Source organism: Colletotrichum orchidophilum, assembly GCF_001831195.1.
Source record: "Colletotrichum orchidophilum strain IMI 309357 chromosome Unknown Scaffold_151.1, whole genome shotgun sequence".
NCBI classification, from domain to species: Eukaryota; Fungi; Ascomycota; class Sordariomycetes; order Glomerellales; family Glomerellaceae; genus Colletotrichum; species Colletotrichum orchidophilum.
The window spans coordinates 7867-30851 of record NW_019173107.1 but is presented as its reverse complement, the minus strand read 5'-3'; the positions used below and the strand labels follow the sequence as shown (position 1 = coordinate 30851).

Here is a 22985-nt window from a genome sequence, read left to right as displayed (position 1 = left end):
TGGTACTGGAGACCCAGCACACCAACGCATGTAAAGCTAGCAGTGGAAGGCAGGCGCTAAGCCCAGTATAGAAGGGGGGGAATACCCTTTGCCTTAAGCCTATCGCGCCACTGGTCGGCCTTGTTGACTGTGCCCCGCCTTGCCCACAACAAGTGACCCTCAACCTTACTCCAAACCTCTGAAAACCATCACCAACACCTTCCTTCCCCCTAGCTCTTCCGAACCTCAACTCTGCGCTGCGCGCGTGAAAATATTACCCTTCCCCCTTCCACTTTGCGTCGCAGCTATTCCCAAGTTCCGTTGAGCCACATTACACAATGAAGGGCGAGGTAAGTCAAGGTCGTTTTCTTTTTCTTTTCTCATCTCTACTCCAATCCTCCATATCACAGCTCCAACGGATCGTGGGCTGGCTACTTGCTGCTCCCCCATTTTCCCTTACTGAGGCGACCCCTGAAATCTAGCCTACCTAGCTGTCCCATCAACCTTGACCTCGGTGTGCGGCCCCAATACTGACGGCGATGCCTCCAGATTCTTCACCTTCATCTCGGTCAGGCCGGTACCCAGCTGGGTAACTCTGCTTGGGAGCTGTACGTTGACCGCCATCCCATGTACTCCTGATTCGATCGAGAAATCCGATGGAACTGACCGCCCAACGCGCAGCTACCTCCTCGAGCACGGCCTCGGCTCCGATGGTCGTCCTGACCCCAGCGCCAAGGATGTCGTTGACGGCGGTTCCTACGAGACCTTCTTCACCGAGACGAGCGGAGGCAAATACGTTCCTCGCTCCCTCTTCGTCGACCTCGACCCCTCCCCCATTGACGAGATCCGAACCGGCGGCTATCGTCAGCTCTTTCACCCTGAGCTGTTGATCAGCGGCAAGGAGGATGCTGCCAACAACTATGCTCGTGGTCACTACACCATCGGCAAGGAGATGGTCGACAATGTCATTGATCGCGTTCGCCGCGTTGCTGGTTAGTCCCCGTTAGCCGCCTTTCGATCCGCAGACGCACGTTGAAACTGACCAATTCCCTTATAGACAACTGCCACTCCCTCCAGGGCTTCCTGATCTTCCACTCCTTCGGCGGTGGTACTGGCTCTGGTTTCGGTGCCCTCCTCCTTGAGCGCCTCTCCACCGAGTACGGCAAGAAGTCGAAGCTTGAGTTCGCCGTCTACCCCGCCCCCCGTGTCTCGACTGCCGTCGTTGAGCCCTACAACGCCGTTCTGTCTACCCACAGCACCATTGAGAACTCGGACTGCACCTTCCTCGTCGATAACGAGGCTGTCTATGACATCTGCCGCCGCAACCTCGACATTCCCCGTCCCGGTTACGAGCATCTCAACCGCCTGATCGCCCAGGTTGTCAGCTCCATCACCTCGTCCCTCCGTTTCGATGGTGCCCTCAACGTCGATCTCAACGAGTTCCAGACTAACTTGGTCCCCTACCCCCGTATCCACTACCCCTTGATCAGCTACGCTCCTGTCATTTCGGCCAATAAGAGCTCACACGAGAGCTTCAAGGTTCAGGAGCTCACCTTCCAGTGTATGCTTGAACCATGTGTCAGTTTATACAAGCCAACAGATGCTAATCAATCACAGGCTTCGAGCCCAACAACCAGATGGTCGTCTGCGATCCCCGCAACGGCAAGTACATGGCTGTCGCCCTCCTCTATCGTGGTGACGTCGTTCCCCGCGACTGCAACGCCGCCATCGCTGCCCTCAAGGCCAAGTCCTCCTTCAACCTGGTCGAGTGGTGCCCCACTGGTTTCAAGCTCGGAATCAACTACCAAAAGCCCATGGCTGTTCCCGCCGCCGCCGGCGATGGTGGTCTCGCCTCCGTCGACCGCTCCGTCTCTATGCTGTCCAACACCACTGCCATCGCCGAGGCCTGGTCGAGACTCGACCACAAGTTCGACCTCATGTACAGCAAGCGCGCCTTCGTCCACTGGTACGTCGGTGAGGGTATGGAGGAGGGTGAGTTCAGTGAGGCCCGTGAGGATCTTGCTGCGCTTGAGAAGGATTACGAGGAGGTTGCTGCCGACTCGTACGAGGCTGATGAGGACGATGCCGAGTACTAAACCGACGTCGGAGACCGTCCCGTTTTTTTGTTTCGCGGTATATCGGTTGCTGCAACGAACAATGACGAACCCGGCGGCCTTGGGCAAAACGAATTGCATGAAAAAGTTTGTTCCTTTGGCGGCCGTCGGAGTGTCGGTTCGGTAGGTTTGTGTTGCCGTTCTCGCCGGACGGACATGGACGCGCAAGGCACTGGACTACCCCATAGCCCACGAATGGATATTTCGGCGTCAAGCTTGAGTTGATAATAGATGAGACCAAGTCACTTCCTTCTTTCACGAGTATATACGTGGTACCTCCTGACTTGTCTGACGAGAGCCTCTTGAGGGATTGAAAGTAGTCACTTGTAAATGGACGTATTCTTCAACTTACTTCGTATGACATGATGCAATGCTGTGACTGCATGGGATATCGCAGACACAGGCTCTTATTGACAGCGTGTCACTGAAAATGTGTGGGAATCGAGAGACGATCTACATACCTACAAAGAGAAAGAAACTCAATGTACTTTGTGAAATGCTCATTATTTTTGGACGCCTTTTCCCGACGCTTCTATCCGTCTACTTTTGGTATTCCACGCAACAACCTTAATGCAAGCGGGACAACGGGCCCAAGATGAAACTTCTCCCCTGCACTCTAGCTTCATTTTTGCTTCTTCTTCCACTCCGCGGCCCTCTTGGCGCCACGGCCCGTGGGCTTCGTCTTCTTGACGCCGCCCTTGGCCTTATTCCGCTTTCCAAACTTGAGATCCTTAGGCCTGCCGTCCTTGGCACTGGCACGACGACCCTCGAAGATGAAGTCTTCGGGCGCCTTCATCTCTTCCTTCGGGATGGCGCCGGAGCCGTTGGCCGGGCGCGGCTTCCTGTTGTCCCCCCCTCCGCGCTCGCGACGGGCTCCGGAACGGCCCAGAAGACGGCCGGCGCGGCCGGCCAGGGATTGCTGCTCCGGGGTGATCTTGGCCTTGTACTTTGTGCTGCCGGGGGCGCCAGAGGCACCTGCCTGGGCGGCTCTGGCCTTGATAGTGCGCTCCATGGCGAGGGCGGTCTTGTGAGGGGCCTTGGCGCGGGTAACGCGCATGATGCGGGGGAGCATGGGAGGGTATTTCTTGCCGTCTAGGAGGAGGGCCGATTCTACGTGGTTGCCATCCTGTGGTATGTTAGCGTGTTTCTTTCACTCGAGGATTTAGTTGTACATGAAGTGCTTACATAGAATTGGACGTAGGCGAAGCCCTTGCCCACTCTTGTCTTGGGATCGCGAACAACGCGCACGTTTTCGACCTTGCCGGCATGCTTGCCAAACGTCCTCCAGAGGCCCTCCTCAATGTCGGCGGGCACCTTGGTGCGCTTCTTCTGTACCGTCTCGCCCTCCTCGTTGGTGGCGAGGATGGTCTCGTCGTCGATGAAGCCAAGGTTGCCGACAAAGACACAGCGGCGGTGGTCCGTCAGCGCTGGGTGGGCGACGCTGTCGACGCGCAGGTGGCGGTCGAGGACAATGGTGCCGTTGAGCTCGGCGCAGACCTTGCGCGCGGCGGCGGGCGTGGAGAAGACGACGTAGGCGTTGGCGGACTTTGTCGTCTCGTTCATGAGCGACTTTGTGATGTAGGCCGCGCGTTTGGGGAGGGCGCCGCCTGAGAAGGCGATGGAGCGGAAGCGGATGGACTCGATCTTTTGCGGGGGCTTGGCGTCCTTGTCGAGGACGCTGGAGAGATGGGCTTCAAGGGTGCGCTTGGCGGCCTTGTTGTCGATCGCTTCGGAGGCAACGTTGGAGAGGAAGACTGTGCGGTTCGCCTTTTCGAGCTCCGTGTCCTTCGTCTTGGCCTTGCTGTCGACCGAGACGGATTCATGCACGGGAACAGCATCTTCATCAGAGTCCTCTTCCTCCTCGCCCTCGCCCTCGCCCTCGGATGATGTTTCTGAGGCAGCCTCCTCTCCCTCTTTCGCATCTCTGCTCTCCTTCTTAGTGCGCTTCTCGGCCGGCTTCTCCTTCTCCTCAGCCTCGGCAAGCTTGCTCAGATATTTGCCCTCGATATCGTCCTCTACCCTCTTGCGCTTGCGCTCCTTCTTTGGCTTCGCGACTTGTTCTGACACTTCCTCTTCCTCCTCGCCATCTTTTGATGCAGGCGATGATTCTTCTTCAGCGATATCTTCGAGGTCAATCTCCTCGTCGCTACCAAGCTCGGACAACTCTTCGTCATCGGCATCGGGGAGCTCTTCATCGTCGTCGGAAGCCCCAGGCGCGGGCTGTACCTTTGTTGGAGGCAGTTCAGAATACCTGGACTTTTCGGGAGCCTTCACAGGTCCTGCCTGAATTTGGTCAGAATTTTCTTGGCCTGATTGGTCGACTAACTCGCAAACGACTTACACTGGATGCGAAGAGGGCATCGAGGTTGGGGTCAATGGCCTTGCTCGAGGCTGCGAGTTTTGACCTATTTTTACGATAATTAGTCTTTACGATTTTCCCAAGGCATTGGCAGTGGACGCACCCTTTTGCCATTGTTGCGACAAGTGAAAGGTTTGTTTTGTTGAGTATCTATATTCTGCAACGGATCTGCCGTAGATGCACTGATCCCCCAGATCGCTGCCGCGACAAGAAAAAAATATCAAGCTCTCTGCACCACCTGGTCTGCGCTGCAATCCGATAAGATATTTCGGAGGTTCAGTGCGCCGATAAGAAGCGGAACAACCCTCGATTGGTGTAAAACGTCAGAAGACCGCTATTTGCCGAGAACAAGTGCCCCGTGCCCGCTGTTGTGCCAGCTCTCACCGCTTTCGCTCATGGCTAAGACTTGGTTCTGCCGACCGATGCTAGTTCCGCTGGGGGGGCCGGGCAAGGCACAGAGAGAGGGAGCAGGTGAGCGCATCTCTCATGGAGCGGCAGGTCACTAACGCTTCTCTCTCTTCTCCGAAAACCCACCACAACACCACCACTTGCGCTCGCCCACGTCTGCATTCGGGACCAGACAGTCACACGCGTTGATGCGTCTCTCGAACTGCATTTTCTCAAACCTTGATTTTGGCACGCATTTGCTTCCCTCTTCACAGCGGCCAGCCCTCTCTTCCAAGCCGCCGCTGTCGCTGCTGCTTGTTCCTCCGCGCCCCGTCTTCGTTCCAACGAAAACTCGTCTACCCGAATTGCACTGCTCCACGACGCAACCAACCTCCAAACCACCCGATTTGATACCCCGCCGCACGGTATCAACTCATTTTCTCAATGGCAGCTACGGCGTCCGCGCCGCCTGCCCTCTCCCCAGGGCAGGCGACGCTCGATCATGACGATAGCAACATCTCTAGCCCGCTCAGCGACGTTGAGGACAAGGACGGCGGTGAATCTCTCGATGGGATCCAGATCGACCATACTCGGCCAGACCATGACGAGGCGCTCGACTCTGACAGCAATCTGTCCGAGGCCAATGATACCGAAGCGGAGACTGAGCGTCTCTACGACACCCCGCAGGCACAGCGCCACAAGGACGTTGTTGTCAATCAGTTCAACGACGGCCAGGTCTACGAGCGGACCCCTAGCAAGCTTCAAAAGACGTTTTCGGTTGACGCCCACGACGATGGCGACGAAGACAGTCTTTCCGATCGCGACGACGTGTCAATGACCTCCAGTCACGGTGACTTGGGCTCGCCCAGCAAGCCCAAGAAGTCTACTGAGCTCCCATCCACCGAGGATGACCCTGAGAATACCGAGAGTAGGAAAAGGAAGCGGTCGCCGGTCGCGGAATCTTCCGAGCCAGGCCAGCCCGCCAGGAAGCGCACCGGCTCGGTCGTGCCCCAGGATCTGGACCAGCACAAGAATGACGTAGAGATGCACGACGACGAGGTCCCGTCTACAAATTCGCATACTGGTGATCACTCTGCGACTGAGGACAGTGTTTTGGAACTCCCTCATAGCAAGCGCGGCCCTGCGCGCGATGGTCACAGCCCGATCAAGGACTCACAAATAACAAAAAAGGTTACCCGCAATGGCAGTAGAAAGAAAGGCCACACTGCTGAGGCCCACGAGGACGAAGGGCACGATGGCGACGCTCGAGATGAAACCCGCGGCGACGACGACTCGGGGCCTCATGGCGATGACCAAGCTGACCACGAAGGCGACGACGAGGCGGAGGCGACAAGAAACGACGAAGAATGTAGGTGACTCGCGATCTACATATCTTCCGAAACTTGCTGACGAAATGCAACAGTCGAGAGAAAACGTGCAGCGGTAGAGGAATGGACCGATCTAGAGGAGAAATTTGTCGTCTTTCGCGAGCGGTGAGTCTTCCCTAAGGGCATCAGCTTCCTCAGCAACTAATGACATCTTCACAGCTTGTACAAGGATCGCCTCGAGCGCCTCGAGCATGAAGAACAATCACTGCAAGCCGAGCCGCCGACACATCCCGAGTACCTAAATATGAAGCAATGTCTAGATGAAAGGCTCGAAAAGAAGCTTCGAAATATTGAAAAGGAATACGAGCTCTCGGTTGAGGCACTGGAGAGACTGGCAGTGGCGCGCCGAGCCCAAATTTGGAACCAGTTCTACCAGGGCTCTCGAGAACAACGCTCAAAGATGCTTGAAGACCTCAACAAGGAGTGGTACGAGACCCAGAATGCTAGGCGGAGCGCACACAGTATTCCGGACTACGGCCTCCTGTTCCCGACGAACCCTGCGCAGCGCACAAGGAACGCCGTGGCGTACAACTCAGAGGTCTCGTTTTTGGCCGGTCTCGCCAAGCACGAGGGCTTCCCCGCGGTGCCGGCCATGAGGGGCGCGAGCGGCTCAGAGATCGAAGACGACCTGGAGCAAATGAAGGTCAGTGATTCGGATGGTTTCGGCAGTCGAAAACACGTCACTGACTCTCGCCAGCGCAACACTAAGCCTCGTCAACGCTCAATAATGCAGCCCATTGAGGATTATCAAGCAGTCGCCTACGGATCCAACCTCGGCCCCGCCGGCGAACAATTCATCAAAGATACGCCTTGGGCTAACCCGAACCACATTGCACACAAAATTAGCACAGGACCTGCAGCAGCCGTTGCTCGGTTGAGCAGTCCAATGCAAGGAGGAAAAGCAGCTGCAGGCCCGTCCAGTACTCAACCGATACCAGCCGTGACAAACGGACATATTGCACCGCAAACGTCGCCACAGATGAACAGATTTATTTCTGCCTCTCCCGAAATGGTAAGAACAGCCAACGTTTTGACTCAAAGCGCCCAGATGAAGCGCGCAGGCAGCCGCACATCAAAAGCTGCGAAGACTTCGGCTCCTAAACAAGAACCGGTGTCGGCGATGGCAAGTTAGGACGGCATCAATGGACGGGCGACGGCGTTTTCGAGGCTTACTGCTCTGTTATGATACCCACGACGGCTTGGGCAGCTTGCCCCTTTTTCTTTCCTTTAACTAGTTACGCTCGCACCGACGCGGTCACGCGACAGGCATGTTCATTTTTGCGCTTCCATAGAGGTGGGCATGACTTATGGTGTCTACAACATGGGAGGTCCGGGCAGGATCATGGAGCTGCATTTGCATTGAATGGACGGGTCTAATCCTGTAATGAGACATGTGCAGAATTATTGACAGAGGATTTGTTATTTGATACTGATGCAACCGGCGTAAAGAGCGAGATGAGACTCGCAGATATATATTTTACAATGCATATGCTCCCATGCAAACTGAGCTACTCCCGCACCTTACTTGTCGGGGTCTGGATCTTGCGCTGGACTCGTACACCACATAATTCCTCCGCCCTACTCTACCAGCCTAGTTGGACTTTGCTGGCTGCCTCGGAGCATCGGGGACCTTGACGTCTTCAAACTCATCTTGACCGACCGCTTTAATCGTATACCAATCTATGTTTTAGAAGTAATTAGTTGACTCCCAGGATCCACGATTCGGTAACAAGAGGAGCCATGGGAGAGGTTCGCCACATACACACTGCGCCGACGAAGCACCACAGTCCAGTGCCAACAGCGAGGTTCTTGGTGAGGTAGGGCTTGCGGGCTCTGATGAGGGCGGGCCCTTGACGGAGGTTGCGATCGTAGTAGGAGGACTTTTGGGGGCTGTAGAGTATTCCTGCTTGTCAGACCACTGCTCATCCGGCGGGCGATGAACGGGAGAACGGATGGACGCACATCGCCATGGTGACTGAATGCTGAGACAGTAATTCGTGAACCGGTAATCGAGGCTTCGTGAGGTAGGTTGATCAGCCCTGATGGAGGGTGACGATTCGTAGTTTGCGCCGCGGATTAGGAAATTCAATGTCGGTCCCGTCGCAAACGCTGGTCGAACCGAATGAAATTCCACAGGCGCCGGCGTTGATTGCCTTGACGCTGGTTGGTACCTATCGATAATACGGAGAAAGTACGGCAGAACTGATAGTGACGTAGACTGGTCCGATAAGCTTCAGCAGGGTCGTCTGCAAGCGGCTTTGTTTTTGGGGGGGTCAGAAACTGCGTCGCTGCCTTTGCGGGAGAGACATTTTTACGGATACCTCAAGGTAGATGGGTACCTGCACAGGGGAAGCTGATTTCGAACCTGCCTCTTTCTTCCCTTACCTAGCCTTTTGGCCTGCGACCGCAAGCTCGAAAATATTGAGCTTCAACCAATTGATCCACTGAGCATCTGATTTCTCCAGGTGCATGGAATATATCCATGGTCATTACATCACGGCGGCTATTTGATTTTTTTTATTAGGTGCTATTCCTCCATCATACAATCGAGAACGCACCACCAGGGACCTACTTTAGTAGACCTTTGAACAAGCGTTACAAGTGACCTGGAAGGCACCGCACCTTCCATGCCTGGTGAGGCTCCACAGCTCCCGGAAGGCTCGAGGGCAGCCGATGCGCTAACCCAAAACAGCCAGCAGCCGTCGACACGCCCCGTCATAACCCGCGTCGCTTGTCACGCAGTCCCTCAACGTCGGTAGGTGCTCGCTGCCTCTTCTTGCACCGCAGGGAATCCATCAGACTTTTGGAGCAAGGCAAACGAGGTAATCACACCGACGGGCAGCCGATACGAATCGCCTGGACTTGCTTCATCACCCATCTGGCTTTCACCATCCTTCTCGACGAATTGCACGACTTTCCACCATTGCGACTGTGTGTTTTCCGGCGCGTTGAAGAATGGTGCTCTGGAAAAGCTTGAGCTCTCCATATTTCGACAAGTCGCGACAGCTGCTGCCCTCGTGATACCCAACTTTCCTTTCAACCTGCCCGAAATTCGATAGTCGGCAACACACGTACCTTTCATCCATTTTTCATTTCTTGCTCGTCTGCCCGGGACTTTCCAGGTTCGTTGCGTCTTTACCCATCAAGCTCGCTGCAATCATGGCGGCTCCCTCCTCGCAGGTATCCGTGAGCGACCAGATTCGCCAACTGGACGACGCCAGAAAGCTCGTCCTCGGCGATGTGAAGTACTACCCGACGGTCGTAAAAAGCATCCTATCCATCGTCGGCCCTACCGGGCGCGTCGAACTCCGCCGATGGGGCGCCGATTTCCTCGCCGAGGCCTTCGCGACGCCAGCCCTCCCCGGAAGCGAGAAGGAGACGATGCAGTTGTTTGTGCTGGACACTCTACAGACGATGGTCGAGACTCCCAACCAGGACGCTCACGTCCTGCGAAGCGCTATTCAGACGGCAGCCAGTATCTATCCCTTGGCGCTGCGATGGATGTACGTGCGCATGTGCTATTAGACATACTCTGGCTACGTTGTGTGGATTGGAGGCTAATTGGATCGGTAGCATCAACAACTCGTACGACACATTTACATGGGAGCGAGTGGTCGCGATAAAGCAGAGGATTCTTCGAATTTGGGACGAGGCCGAATCCATGGTGCGGATATGCTGTGTCAAGTTTGCGCAGCGAGTTGTTCTAGCACAATCAGCGGCCAATCCCAACGAACCGAGAGTACGATGAACCCAAGAGTATGCTTTGGTGGGTTACTAACATGTTGTCTAGCGTGGCGATTCCCTCGACGTATCCCTAGACAAGATCCCGCCAAATCACCAGACGTTGGATGCTAGGACGCTCGACGCCGAAGGAGCTGGCTTACTGGACAGGATACTGAGCGTATTGCAGGAGAACAGCAGGTAAGGATTTCGAGTGGGAGCAGGGAAGGTCTGATTACAGCTAACCACAGCCCCGTGGTGATAGTGATGTTTTGCTCGTTGATGCCACTTTGAACTGCCTTTCCATTTTGATCCGCAGCCGGCCTGGCACTGCAAACAGGATCCTGAATGCCGTTCTCAACTTCAACCCGATGAAGCTTGCAAACTCGCCAATGACTCCAAGAACTCGTGTGGTGGTAAAGTCCATGGAGAAAACTACTCGAATGCTCTTGATACATCTGGCCAAACGGTATATCCTTAGTCTCATGTGCACAAATTCGTTTGTTTTCTCACTAACGTCGTGACAAAGCGACCCTCACAACCCCATGGCTCAACGAATTCAGCAACATGTGGAAAGAATGATGCGCATGAAACATGAGATCTTTGACGAATCCGGCCGGAAACGAGCTCTTGAAGCACAGCAGCAACATGAGGGCATAGATCCTAAGCGCCAGCGTATTACACCTCAAATCGCGACGACACCGCAGATACAAATCACGCCACTGCCGCCAGGCCCTCACAGTCTAGGCGACGTCTTTACTCTGACGGGAAGTGAAGGACTAAAGGCCTTCGATGTCGGCACATTGCCCACAGCTCTAGCTGCGAGAATTAGCATCACCACACTCCTTCGGACAGATGCCCAACTGCTTACAAAAGCCGTCGAGGTAGGTCCGAGTCAAGCATACAAGGCGACCTTTGCTAAATTTGTCTAGGGTATCCGAGGACGACTCAACGTGCTGGCCGCCCAGCCTGCACCACAAATCGATCCCGAAACTGCTCCTCTTGGTGTAGAGGATGATGATGATGATTACGAGCCAGATTTCTACGCCGCTGAGGACAATGAGCAAATTCTCAATAAGCTGGATAGTGATCCTATGGCTAAACCAGACGACGGTGATCTCGGTCTGAGGTCGTTTAGACTACCACCTCCACCAGCACTTACGCCCGAGTTGGCCCTTAGCGCAGGTCAAGGCTCTGTCATGTCGCTTTTCCAGTTTGTCAAGACGCTAGAGGATCCTGAGAAAAAGTCCAAGTCTGGCATCAATCGGTTAGCTGCCAGCACTAATGACCGAGAATCTTGGATTGCCATTATTACCCGTTTGGCGAGTCGTTCGTCGGCAGGCTTGGAGGATGGTATCAAGGATGAGGCCACTGGCCGCCTGTCTCTCGGCGACAGTATTCGAGAGTCCTTGTATACCTACGTCCTCGAGGACTTCCGCCGCCGGATCGATGTCGCCATCACCTGGTTACATGAAGAATGGTACAACGACCAGCTGCAGAAGAAACAGGAGGGAGATCATCCTCTGCACTACGAGAAATGGGCTCTGAAGTTGATTGACGGCTTCTCTCAGTATCTCAACGCCCAAGATAAGGTCATCACTCGGTTTTTGGGTGAGGTCCCTGAACTCAGCCCCGCCATCTTATCACGCGTGAAGTTGATGTGTCGGGATCCGCTGGTGGTGCCTCTGGCGTTGACGAGTCTATTATATTTGGTAATGATGCGGCCGCCGGCCAAAGATTTGGCTCTAGATACGGTGCAAGATATCTGGACAGAGTGTATGTGCTTTCTACCTACTTGCATTACTTGTGATACTGATTGGCTATGCAGACGAGGACGCGCGACCACTGGCGGCAAAGTACCTGGTTAAGTTCCGCCCGACCTGGCTAGAGTCGGCTAGAGCAGCTGCGGAGGCTGGAACCGCACCAGCAAGGAACAACACGACGACTATTACGACATGAGTATGGCCGCGACCGAGACCGCTTTCATGCGGGCTATACAACTTGCGGCTGGGATATTACGAACCACGTTCTCGGATTAGCTGTGCATGGCATCGAAGGATATTACGAGTGACAACAAGGTTCGGGACACGTGCCACCGCGTCATTCAAAACAGAGGGGTTTTGAACAGGGATGATTTGATAGTTGCGGAGCCCAACGAATACCCAAGAAAACTGGAGCGAAGCGGCGGCCAGCGGTTTGCAGGGCTCTCTGACTTTTGAGAGACAAGCAGGGAGGTCAAGGTCGACGAAGAGAAGCAATGGAAGCAAATCGGCATGGCATGGCATAGCATAGGTCTGTCTGGCGTTCGATAGGATTCGAATGATGGCAGTGTACGGATTACTGTGTACTACTGTGTACATATATACAAATCAAGGGCGGCAGGGTCCCAAAAAGCAAGTCAGTAAAATGAGGCTCCGAGGCGGGTTAAGAGCCCGCTGAATCCTCTTCATTCGCCATTCACGATCCACAACTATCTTGAGGTGGTGACATGAGTCAATGACGTTCCAGCGCCTGAAGGACGATGGGAATGCGGCGATGGCCTGGCCTAGCAATGATCAGACCGTTGACGGATTCCCGGGAGAGGGAGGAAGAGTGGCTTGCGTGGACGTCCTCGGTTTTGCGCCGTCCCTAGGTCTGACGTTAGCGTCGGTCGGGGAAACTGGAGTACGGGGTTTGGGGGGGTGTTTTCCGACGTCTGTTCGTCTTGACTACCTTTGTATTTTGACCGAGCTAGGGGCAGTATGTCACCACAGGCATGGAACAAATTAGGTCGCGGTGGTCGGTGGACAATTATTCAACGCAAGGTAGGACACATTGGACAATTCATGATTCAACAGTATGGGCTGCTTGGGAGATCGAGAGGAGGTGGAGGGTGGCAGCATTTCCCATATCACGAGGTTCGTGTCATGGCAGCTTCATGTCCAACCTAGGTAGATAGGATCTAAGTCGGTGCTCGAGCGAGTGTACTGTTTCGGACAGCGCGGCCAAAGTTGTAATCGTTCCCGCGTGTAAGCTGTCGAGGGAAAGCCAACTCATCAAGATAGTTAAAGGATGCGGTGAGTTCGTGCATGCTCAGACTGTATGTGTACTAATAATAAAGCGACAACGGCCATGGACGAGACCGAAGACCCGACGAAGCCTTTGCAGAGTTTGTTGAGTGGAGACGAAATCGGTGGACTTCTTTTTGTCTCTTATTCCTTCTACTCTCCCGCTGCAGATCTCAAGACTAGAGTCTTTCTTAACCCATTGTGGCGGGGGAGTTTCAAGATGAGATGAAGGTTTTGGAAAGGGGGTCGATCAACTGGATGGAGCACCTAAGCCTCGCGTATATATGCCTTGATGACGTTGGTGAGGGATCCCTGGGATGGTGGAAAAAGGGGGCCTTGCAGAGATGGGTTCAGAGGAGGAAGAAAATTCGTAGACCAACTCGAAGCTCTCGGAATCCAATCATTACTGACTGGGATTTGGGTGTCTTCCTAGACGAGGTGGACAGGAGGGGGGATTAAAAACAGAGATGTGGCTCTGATCTGCGCTGGGATTCGAAGCTCTCAAGACGGGGACGGGACGGTGGTAGGAATGAACGAGGGGTGGAAAGCGTGGGTTATTGATGGCCGAGTGTCTGTGTACTTCGTACAATCTCTAAGATTGTTCTTATATGTATAGAGTATTCTTAGTTTGAGGGAACAATAGGGAAGAGAGGATGCTGGGTAGAGTTTTGTTCAGAAACGTGTTTTGCATACAAGATAAATATACTATGTCAAATTTGGCTTCTTTCCCAGTGGTTGGTGTGTTCCCGTATGGCCGTATACCATACATTGGTTCAAGGTGCTTGAAAGGAAAGTGGGCTATTCTCGGAACCAGAGTTGAAGGAAATGCGATGCTATGCGCATTTGCATCATGGAAATGTTAGTTTTCCCTTAACACGCGCCGTCCCCCTTGCCTGATAACTTAGGGACTGGGGGGTAAGACTGAGACGGCAAGAGGGCAAGACAATAGGGGGAACTGTGCATTGCCATCCCCATACTGTTTTTGCAGAGGGATGAGTGACGCAGCAGCCGGGTTGCTGGGGAACAGACGGGAATGGTATCTTGCTTTTCAGTGGGGGGTTTTGACTGGTCACGTCAAGGTTGTCACGCTTGGTTTGTAACTCTAGCGTGGCCCATTTGATGTGATTTGCCCACTGCCGGTGTCTAATATCTTGTGCATCAATGCGGTGTGTTGTACCGCCCTGCATGTTGTCAGTGTTGATGTTTTGTTCCCCAGTCTGTGCCGGCACCTGGCTAAGGTAGATAGGTAGGTATAGTAGATAGTAGGTACTGGTTGATTGAAAGAACCTGGAAAGAAAGAAAGAAAGGCGGACGAAGAAAAGCAACCGAATCCCAGTGCAGCAGCGAACAAGGCAGCGGCGCGTGCATCCACCCGACTCCAGCAAAATCCTCGGGTCCCTTGGACTAATTGATCAAGTTACTTAATGAGGCACCCTAGGAATTACTAACCGCCCGCTCTGATCTGCCTTATGCTTGTCTCGGCCATTGTCTAGTTTTATCTGGGCTTTTCCCTTCTCGCTCGACCCTCCTTTCTCACCTTACCTCCTCTCCTGTCAGAGGAAGACTGTCCAAATTCCTGATTGACTGACGTAGGTAGCGTAATTCTTTTCAACCTCTTCTCTCGAGGCCGAGATTCCCGTCCCATTGTTTTCCAACATCTGCCCTCCTTGACCCGGACATCCGCCTATTCTAGGCAGTGTCTTCCTCAAGTTTCCCCAAATATTCACCGAACCCGCGCATCCAATCCACACGTCAGCCGCCGTCCGACATCAGACGGGCCGCCGTTTTCGACCGCAGCCAAAATCAACCAACGCCCAATCCAAAAGACGAACGCGCCCGCCCCCAACTTTCTGCTGCAACCACCCACCACACCACCACCAAACCACCCCATCACTAAACCACCCCATCACTAAACCACCCCATCACTAAAACACTAAACAAACTGCGAACTACCAGCCTGCCGACCAGCCTACCTGGGCTATAAGCAATCAACGCCAACAGGACGGTACTGAATAACATGACCCATAGACATGCCAAGTCGACTGCAAAAGCATAATAAACACGACAAGCAACGACTGTCCTCCAACCCTCATCAGGTACCCGACCTTGATATTCCTCCACAAGACTCTGCTCTCGGTAAGGGTCCCCATCCTTTGGCACTGTTTGATTGAAACCTCGCCCTGATCCACCACCCGCCCACTTCACGCCCTTTTGCCTCTAACCTCTCCCGACCATCTAATCCTCAGGAGGTTGGCCCTGCGCTACCGCTGCCGTTCCTGGAAGCCACCCAAGGTGACCATCGTGCTGACCTTGAACCTCCCAAGACCTCGACGCCTCTGCCTCAAACAAAACTTCTTCCCTGACGACGCCCTCGCTAAATGGTCCCTCGAGCAGTCGCCGCACACTCGCTCCTCCCACCACCACCACCACCACCACCACCACCTCCTTCTCGTCCGAATCCCTCACCATACGCAATAGTAGCTTGAATACGCGCATCGACGAAAAACTTCAGTCGATGCCGAGCGCTTCTCCTTCTCCCCGAGGCGCCCCTAAGATGGTCCAGACCATCCGCACAGTACCCAGCTTCGAAGCCGCGAGCGACACGAGCTCCGACGCTCCCTCACACACTTCCGCATTCTCCAGTTCCGTAAATAGCAACGCCAGCGCAGTCAGCATGGCATCGAATCACCAAGAAAGGGCGCCAGGCGTCAAGTTAAAACACGACTGGCCTCACGGCGGTAACGACAACACCATCAAACTTGACTCGGCAAGGAGGGAAGAGACGCCACCCGTCGACGATGAGAATGTTGCCCCCGGGGCCGACGGGCAAGGCCCAGGCTGGGATTCGACCATTGGCAAGGCAGGTCTGGGAAAGACAGGAAGGGTCATCAACAAGCTCGTCAGCGACAACGAATCCCTGAAGCGTGACATCCAGATCGAACGGTTACGAGCCGAGGAGGCGAAGCAGGCAGCCAAGCTGGTCGAGGACAAGATGGAGCGCATCATCAGCGACTACGAGAGCCGCCTACTCGAAGCGAGCGTCACCAAGACGCTCCTCAGCCGCAAAGAGCGCCAGGTCGAGACCCTCAACGCCAATGTCGAGTTGGAAAAAAAGCGCACGGCGGACGCCAAGGAAAAGGAGCGCCTGTGGCACGACGAAATGGAAAAGATGCGCTCTAGCACGACGAAGCAGGTCGAGGACGCAAACACCCACGCCGCGCTCATGGAGGGCCGGTACAACGCCATCAGCTCGCATTGGAAGGACCAGGGCGACGAGGTGCAGCGCGCGCACCTGAAGCTGCGGTCCGAGATTGCAGGCGTCGTCGAGGAGCGGCGCCGCGACGATGAGAAGATTGCGGCGCTGAGGGACCTGTGCGACCAGCAGGACGGCAACATCAAGGAGCTGAGGCGGCAAAAGGAGGAGATTCAGAACAAGTTTGACGAGTACAAGGCGCAGCAGGAGTTCTTGCTCAAGGATATCAAGGCCGGCGTTGCTGGGCGGGACGCCGAGCAGGAAAAATTGCTCGAGGAGACGAGGTCGACGTTGGCGAAGCTGAAGTGGGCACTCAACGTAAAAGAAAACGTAAAGGAGCTTTTGCAATAATTGCTTCCTCCTCGTCTCAGTCGGGGGGAAAGATGTGTGGTGTGTTCGGCCCACCCGCACCTTGCCAACGGCAATTCACCGTCAGGGATACAGCCTCACCGTCCCATCCTTACTGGAAAGTGAGCTGCGCCCTGCAAACCTCGACAATCACAATAACCTCAGTATTAAACCCCCAACAGACGCTGTCGCTGGCCTTTATGCTCTACTTCTACATCTCGGCAATATACCACGCGCAAGTCCGAGACGACACAAAACAACACACGCCACATCAAAACACAAGGTAGAGAAGATACTGTGTATGGCGAAACGCAGGAGGGCTCATCAATGAAGTTGACGCCTCGAACATCGAATTTAGGGTTTTCCTGTCTTCTTTTTTTTTTCCACTTCTCCACGACCCTGGTCAGAAGATTGCGTACCCAAGCAAAACATCAAAGATCACAAAGATAGAGCCGGGGTCTAAAAGCATCCCTGGCAGAACTAGAGGTTTTTCTGGATACAGATGACGTTGGGTCTTTTTCCTTTGTGTTTTCTCCAGCATACCTATGGAATGGGGGGATCCGGCATTCAGGGGCATTTGAAAGTCACTCCTCAAGGAAGCTAGCTTTGACTTTTTCTCTCCGGACTTTTTTTCTCTAGGAAAAAAAAAAGGGCCAAGGTATAAGTAGGGATTTGGGAGTTTTTGGCGTTAAGCTACGGCGTGGGATTCGGTCGAATTCGTGTGGGTTCGGGGAATGCTTTCGCACTCCGCCTCCGGTTGATGTCTATAATCAGCTCCCCACTTCGGAGCGAGCCATGAGTTTAACCATCTCGGGCCAGAAAGGAAAAAATATAGACTTTGCTTTATATTCTGATTATTCCCACCATGTCTCCGTATTACTGAGCATTATCGTGCTGGGAAGGGGCGATGATGGGCTGTTCTAGCCAGCAGAGCTTCTACTATGATTTTCAGTTGGGCAGGCAGAACAGAGCCGTTCCAGAAACATGCTGCTAGCAAGACAGATGTACGATGACCAGTCCCCTTTCCCCACTCTCGTGTTTGTTGTGGTATGCTGGCGGCGGCCTTTCAACGTCCCGCATTACCATGCGGTGTTTCGACCCGGATATACGAGGTGGCAGAGTGATGGATGCCCCCGTGCCTCCCAAGCAGTATGGCGCGGCCAGGCATGTTTGCGCTGGAGGGAACTGACTGAGGCCCCCTCAAGTTTTTGCTGGAAGACCACGACCCATGGTCGTCCAGGTTATGACCATGCTCGATTGAAGAGGAATGACCCCGACCTCCTTACACGTCTGTACTGCCCATAGAGTAAATAACAACACGTTATACTAATAATCCGAGGTACTTATCCTTGGCAATTACTTGAGGCGAAGTTCGCGGGAGGTTAATCCCTCTGATGCCCTTCCTTACAAGACGTGTACAAAAAATCTAGAGAAGAGGCGCCAGCGGGCGACGTGGGTTTATTACACGGAGAGTGGGCGAGTTCTGCCACACAATAATCGCTGTAAGTGATTCTTTGCATGGTTTATAGGGATACGAACATGGCACCAAAATTAGTCCAGGCAGCTCGAATCAAGGTACGCAAGAAGCAAGTCAGTTTCACAAATACGTATACCATCTCTTTGAAATCTTTATACGCCAACTCACATCACCACCACCCACCCACCACATTGCCTCAACACACAATAGTTGTGGAAGATTTCACTATAGAATTATGTAGATGCTGTCGTTGGAACTAAGACTGAATTTGAAATCCAATTGAATCCATCATCACAATCCAGCCTGGTCAATCTAGACCACAGCCCGGTTCCGCACAATTTGACCGTAAGAACCCATTCGCTATTACTTCTTGGTGCCGCCGCCGCCGCCGCTGCTGCCGCCACCGCTACCCCCTGAACTGCCTCCCGGGGCACATCCCCAGTTGTTGTCCTTCGTACCCCCGAAGCTCAGGGCCCCCTTGCCCTTGGAGGAATCCTGCCAAAAGGGTTCGGAGGGATGGTGGTAGTAGATTGGGTCCCTATTCCTGCTTGACGTATTTGCAACCTGAGAGTTATCTTTCCGTGTAAAATTTGAAGAAATGATTAGAGATTGGTTGGTGTCGTTGATTTCGAGTCTGGTTGTGCCGAATTCGGGGTGATGAGCGTGGATTGGAGATGTTTGGTTTCGAGTATGCTTATTGCTGAATAGTTTAATGATGAGTCTATTGAAGATGGGCTACCCAAGAGAATTATCACGCATCTTGACTTGTTTTATACGTACTTGTCTCTGGTATTTGCTACAGTGGACAAAATCCACATTTGGAACATGAGCTCTCTCTCGTTCTCTCTGTCTGTCGGGAAAACAAGGACGGAACATACTCTATATTTTTGCAGAAATTGTCCTTCTTTGGCTTGCTCATGACTTTTGTCCAGCTGTAACCCCCTGCCGTAGACGTACTCTGGGTCCTCATGGCCTTCAGTACGCCAACATGAAGCTGTTGGGACCCCCTGACTTTGCCCTTTTCATGCTACCGTATTGCGCACTTTTCGACAAGGGTAGAATAAAGCGGTTATGTTTTACCTCAAATTAGTCTGGCTGTGTCAATTTTGTTCACAAATCACCCGTCTCCTGTTTCTCCTTACTTTTTAAACAAGTTTAGTCGACTGACCATGAGCCCACCGGAACTTAGTCTCGGCCAGTGTCTTTCAACCATTACATATATATTAAATTCTGAAAGAGAGAGACGATGTCCCAAGACGACGGTAACCAAGCCAGTGTGAACATGTTGCCGCTGACTAGCAAGGGGTTCCCATCGACCCTTTGGAGCTCTCGGAGCATGTTCGACTGAACAACAGCATGTGCCCCTCCTGTCTCTACCTTGTGAAAGAGGACTACTGCATACATCTCATTCAGCTGCTGAACGCAGCTGATGGCGGGTTCAGTTCTGTAAATTCTCTTCGCCTAGTCTCGTGGCTGTCTATTACGATGAAGATTTTGATTGGAAACAGATCCGCATTGACGAGTTGACTCACAATGACTCAATGCAATCAATCGTCGAGATATTCAAGTTTGTTGACTACAGCTACGTCAAGACTTGAAACATACAGGTCCAGCCAGACCATGACCTACGCGCCCCTCCCAGACGGTGTAAAATGTCAACAAATTGACCGCTATACCAGGTACCCGGAACTCCAATTTGACCAAGATAACCCGCGAAGCCAAAGCCCATCCCGCTTCTCCAAAAGACCCCGTGAAATCATCTTGGAAGCTACTTCATCATTAAAATCGTCTCGCAAAAGTCCCGCATCCTCTTTCCGCTTCATAGAGAAATGTGCAATGTCGCACACAGCCATGTCTGGCCGAGCCCTGGACCCCCATTTTACACCTCTAGCATGAAATGCTTCGTCTCTTCGACACCAACATTCCTATCATCACGAACAGATTAGTTTCTATCACAGTGACCATCATCCAGACCCGCACCTTTCTTTTATCCTAGTCCGCAAGGAAGGAAGGGTTTTTAGGAGGCAAGACAAACAAGGAGCAAATACTCACATGGTGAGGAACATCCTCGCAAAATCGTCCACGTCCGCTGGTCTTGCCATCTTGGCGACGTCCTGCACGAAGAAACTGTTGACCAAGAACATGGGCTTCTCACGCCACGCCGAAAAGAAGGCCGGCGAGGACTGGGCTTCCCAGAGGTGTTTTGAGAAGGTCCAGCGGTTCGGGATCAGCCAAGGCGCGATGTCAGGATCTATCACAACAAGAGTCAGCTTTGTTTTCTTTCTTTCTTTCTTTCTGTCTCGCAGCCAAGTGCCGGCATTGGGTGTGTGGGGGTCGGGAGCCGACGGGAAACACTCGAGACTGCATTGGTACGTTGTAGAAATGTGTAGGCAAGAAGATGGGAGAGAGGGGGGGGGAGGTAACTTACCAAATTCGCCAGCACTCTTGAGCATCTGATACATGCTCGTGAAAATATACCCCATCAACACCGTCCGCCGCACACACTCGTTGAAAATCCACACCTCCCAAGACCTCGGCGGCCTCCCCCGCAACGCGCCATCATCCAGCAGGTGCACCTCGTCAAAGTTGTCCCTCAGCCCCTCGAGCTCCTTCAACCACGTCTCCAAGACGACCATGTCCCGCTCCGCCTGCGCCCTCAGCGTCACATCGCCGTCAAAGCACCGCACCGTCTGGATCAGAAACAGCGCCTGCGCCCTCGCAAGCTTCTCGTGCCCCGTCATGTTGCTTCCCGCTGTCGTCGCCGCCGTCGTCGTCGACGACGAGGGAGAGGAGGAATCTTTGGCGCCACGGCCGCTCTTGAGGATCTCATTGGCACCCTCACAGACGGCGCGAATGGCCCAGTCCTTGTTAGACTCCGTCATGCCCGCGTACGCCGAGATGGCGGTATAGGCCGCCATCAGTGGCCTGGGCGTCTCGCGGACGCCGCGGTAGAGGTGCCGGTGGAGAAAGGAGGTTTGCTTTGTCTGGGCGAAGACGACGTGCATGTTCTTGACGAGGCCGACGAGGTGGCCGACGCGAGAGTTTGGCTCGTGGATTTGCCATGGTTGGAAGCCGCTCTGTGGGTACGCGTGAGTTCTCATCCCTTGGACGGCATGGGGTAGGATTTGAAGAGAGAGCTACGGGGGGGGATAAAGAGAGACGTGTGACTGAGACGAGAATGGGCATAGAGGATGGGCAAGCGAGATGCAAGAGCGGTGAGTTTATCTAAGGGGGTAGAGCGACAAAGAATGAGGAGAATTCTACACTTACACACATATCTCCCATCTCATCCCACTCGCACGGGTTCGATTGGTTGATCTCCGGCAGCATGTTCTTCTGCATCACGGGCGTCAACGGCGTCTCCCAGAGCTGCAGCTCGCCGCCGGCCGTCGGGTCGGCATTCAGGAAATCCATGACCGAGTTGAAGTCGAATGGCGCGTTGGCGGCATTCAAGTCGAGGTTCAGGGACAGTGTCGACGGCACTGACGTGGCGTTGTCGACGTTTCTCCTGTTGCTGCCGCTACCGATGCTGTTTTGAATGTCCTCCGTCATTACTATCGTCGGGAGCCCGCCTTCAATGTACGATGACGATGGCGGTGTGGGCTGCTGCTGAAGTTGATGATGTTGCTGTTGCTGTTGGAGATGGTGATCACTGAGTGTGTTGAAGTCAAAGGCAGGGAGGTCATCGTTGATGTTGCTGCAATCATCCTCAATGTCCATAGCCTGGAGGGTGTCGTCTGGGTTACTGCTCATACCGCCAGCGGAGGAAGAGGAGTCGACCCGGCCGCCGAGGTTCCCAACACCTACACCACTACCGCCATTGGCAGAGGTAGGCGGCAGGTTCTGGTACACGCACGAGAAGTTTTTCTCGCTGCAGCGTGTGCAGCGTGGGGTCCGCTTGTCGCAGCGGCGCTTGCTCCGTACGCAGGCGTTGCAACTCTTCTGGCGGGACTTGTCCGCCGCGTCCGCCAGATCACTCATAGCTTTCAGACCGTCCGCAGTGGCGGACATTGCTCTCCCGTCTCTGTATTGTCGCTGTTGCTGGGTCTAATGCCCTGCTGCTTCTGCGGCGGTAGCGGTAGCGGTAGCGGCAGCGGCAGCGGCAGCGTCGGGTTTTGGACTGTGGAGAGAAGGGGAAGAAGGGAAAGTAGTGGCGGATAATAGATGGGTCGGTGCGGCCAGCTGAATCCCATTGACCATGAGAAAGAGAGGGAAAAAGACGTGGTATGGGTGGAAGATGCGATATCACGATTTCTCAAAAAACAACCGACGCAAGGGGGAGGTCCTGTCGTATCTCTCTCTGTTCCCGTGCCTTTCAGAGGGATGGATCCAAGGCAACTGTCAGCTTACGCGGTTTGCTATTCGTGGGGTGGTGGTGAGCACGTTTCCGCCAGTCCAGTGAGCGATTCGTTCAGTGCACTCTGTGAACTTCCAGGTCGCCCGGAAAAGAGTGTGCCGTCGAGCGTCGTAGAGGGCCCGGGAATGGGATGAAGTTGCGGAGCTGCTTCAAACTCCGCTCCGCGTAAGCACAAAGTCCGCCACCTGCGGCCCCACCCACGGCATTCACGAACCCCCGTCAGACGGTCAGAGTCGCGAACCAATCCGAAACTCCGCAGTAAAACTTCCCGAAACGCCGCAACGGCGGTCCCAATTTCCTCCGTGTCTACGGCACCCAGCCCCTTTCTGGTTACTACTCTTAACAAGAATATCTTTTTACCCCTTTTTTTCGGTTTATTTTTTGTTCACCGTCTCAAAAATCCCATATGACCAGCGATCTGAAAGATGGATTTCCTCACGTCTGCGTTAGCTTTGATCTCCCCGCCACCTCGTCCCAGCCGTTCGGTCTCGACTCTTCGCCCGGCCTGCCCGGTCCGCCCCCTCCACCATAGTCATCCGTTTGCGGAAATATCCAC

General features: G+C 53.9%; 8 protein-coding genes across 8 annotated transcripts; 4 read left to right on the top strand and 4 right to left on the bottom strand.

The window, feature by feature from the left end:
- Positions 1-317: 317 nt before the first annotated feature.
- Positions 318-2075, top strand: CORC01_12374 (tubulin/FtsZ family protein; the record flags this gene model as incomplete). Its single annotated transcript, XM_022623995.1, has 5 exons — positions 318-329; positions 529-587; positions 661-971; positions 1037-1540; positions 1597-2075. 5 exons carry the CDS (start codon positions 318-320, stop codon positions 2073-2075), a joined length of 1365 nt encoding a protein of 454 aa, XP_022469481.1.
- A 640-nt stretch (positions 2076-2715) lies between these two features.
- On the bottom strand, positions 2716-4566 carry CORC01_12373 (RNA recognition domain-containing protein; the record flags this gene model as incomplete). The annotated part of the gene is made up of 4 exons (XM_022623994.1): positions 2716-3219; positions 3279-4376; positions 4435-4498; positions 4556-4566. The coding sequence occupies 4 exons, from the start codon at positions 4564-4566 to the stop codon at positions 2716-2718; spliced, it is 1677 nt and encodes a 558-aa protein (XP_022469480.1).
- A 717-nt stretch (positions 4567-5283) lies between these two features.
- Positions 5284-7359, top strand: CORC01_12372 (uncharacterized protein; the record flags this gene model as incomplete). Its single annotated transcript, XM_022623993.1, has 3 exons — positions 5284-6208; positions 6263-6332; positions 6387-7359. The coding sequence occupies 3 exons, from the start codon at positions 5284-5286 to the stop codon at positions 7357-7359; spliced, it is 1968 nt and encodes a 655-aa protein (XP_022469479.1).
- A 459-nt stretch (positions 7360-7818) lies between these two features.
- On the bottom strand, positions 7819-8197 carry CORC01_12371 (uncharacterized protein; the record flags this gene model as incomplete). The annotated part of the gene is made up of 3 exons (XM_022623992.1): positions 7819-7907; positions 7990-8117; positions 8178-8197. 3 exons carry the CDS (start codon positions 8195-8197, stop codon positions 7819-7821), a joined length of 237 nt encoding a protein of 78 aa, XP_022469478.1.
- A 1189-nt stretch (positions 8198-9386) lies between these two features.
- CORC01_12370 (mRNA cleavage and polyadenylation specificity factor complex subunit) lies at positions 9387-11906 on the top strand (the record flags this gene model as incomplete). The annotated part of the gene is made up of 7 exons (XM_022623991.1): positions 9387-9730; positions 9801-9966; positions 10018-10148; positions 10213-10416; positions 10477-10831; positions 10880-11723; positions 11776-11906. The coding sequence occupies 7 exons, from the start codon at positions 9387-9389 to the stop codon at positions 11904-11906; spliced, it is 2175 nt and encodes a 724-aa protein (XP_022469477.1).
- A 3118-nt stretch (positions 11907-15024) lies between these two features.
- CORC01_12369 (uncharacterized protein) lies at positions 15025-16598 on the top strand (the record flags this gene model as incomplete). The annotated part of the gene is made up of 2 exons (XM_022623990.1): positions 15025-15130; positions 15319-16598. 2 exons carry the CDS (start codon positions 15025-15027, stop codon positions 16596-16598), a joined length of 1386 nt encoding a protein of 461 aa, XP_022469476.1.
- Positions 16599-18435: 1837 nt separating this feature from the next.
- On the bottom strand, positions 18436-18645 carry CORC01_12368 (uncharacterized protein; the record flags this gene model as incomplete). Its single annotated transcript, XM_022623989.1, has 1 exon — positions 18436-18645. A coding segment is annotated over one exon (210 nt), but the record flags the coding sequence as incomplete, so codon positions are not given.
- Positions 18646-19951: 1306 nt separating this feature from the next.
- CORC01_12367 (uncharacterized protein) lies at positions 19952-22083 on the bottom strand (the record flags this gene model as incomplete). Its single annotated transcript, XM_022623988.1, has 4 exons — positions 19952-19997; positions 20125-20323; positions 20501-21209; positions 21343-22083. 4 exons carry the CDS (start codon positions 22081-22083, stop codon positions 19952-19954), a joined length of 1695 nt encoding a protein of 564 aa, XP_022469474.1.
- Positions 22084-22985: the final 902 nt, after the last annotated feature.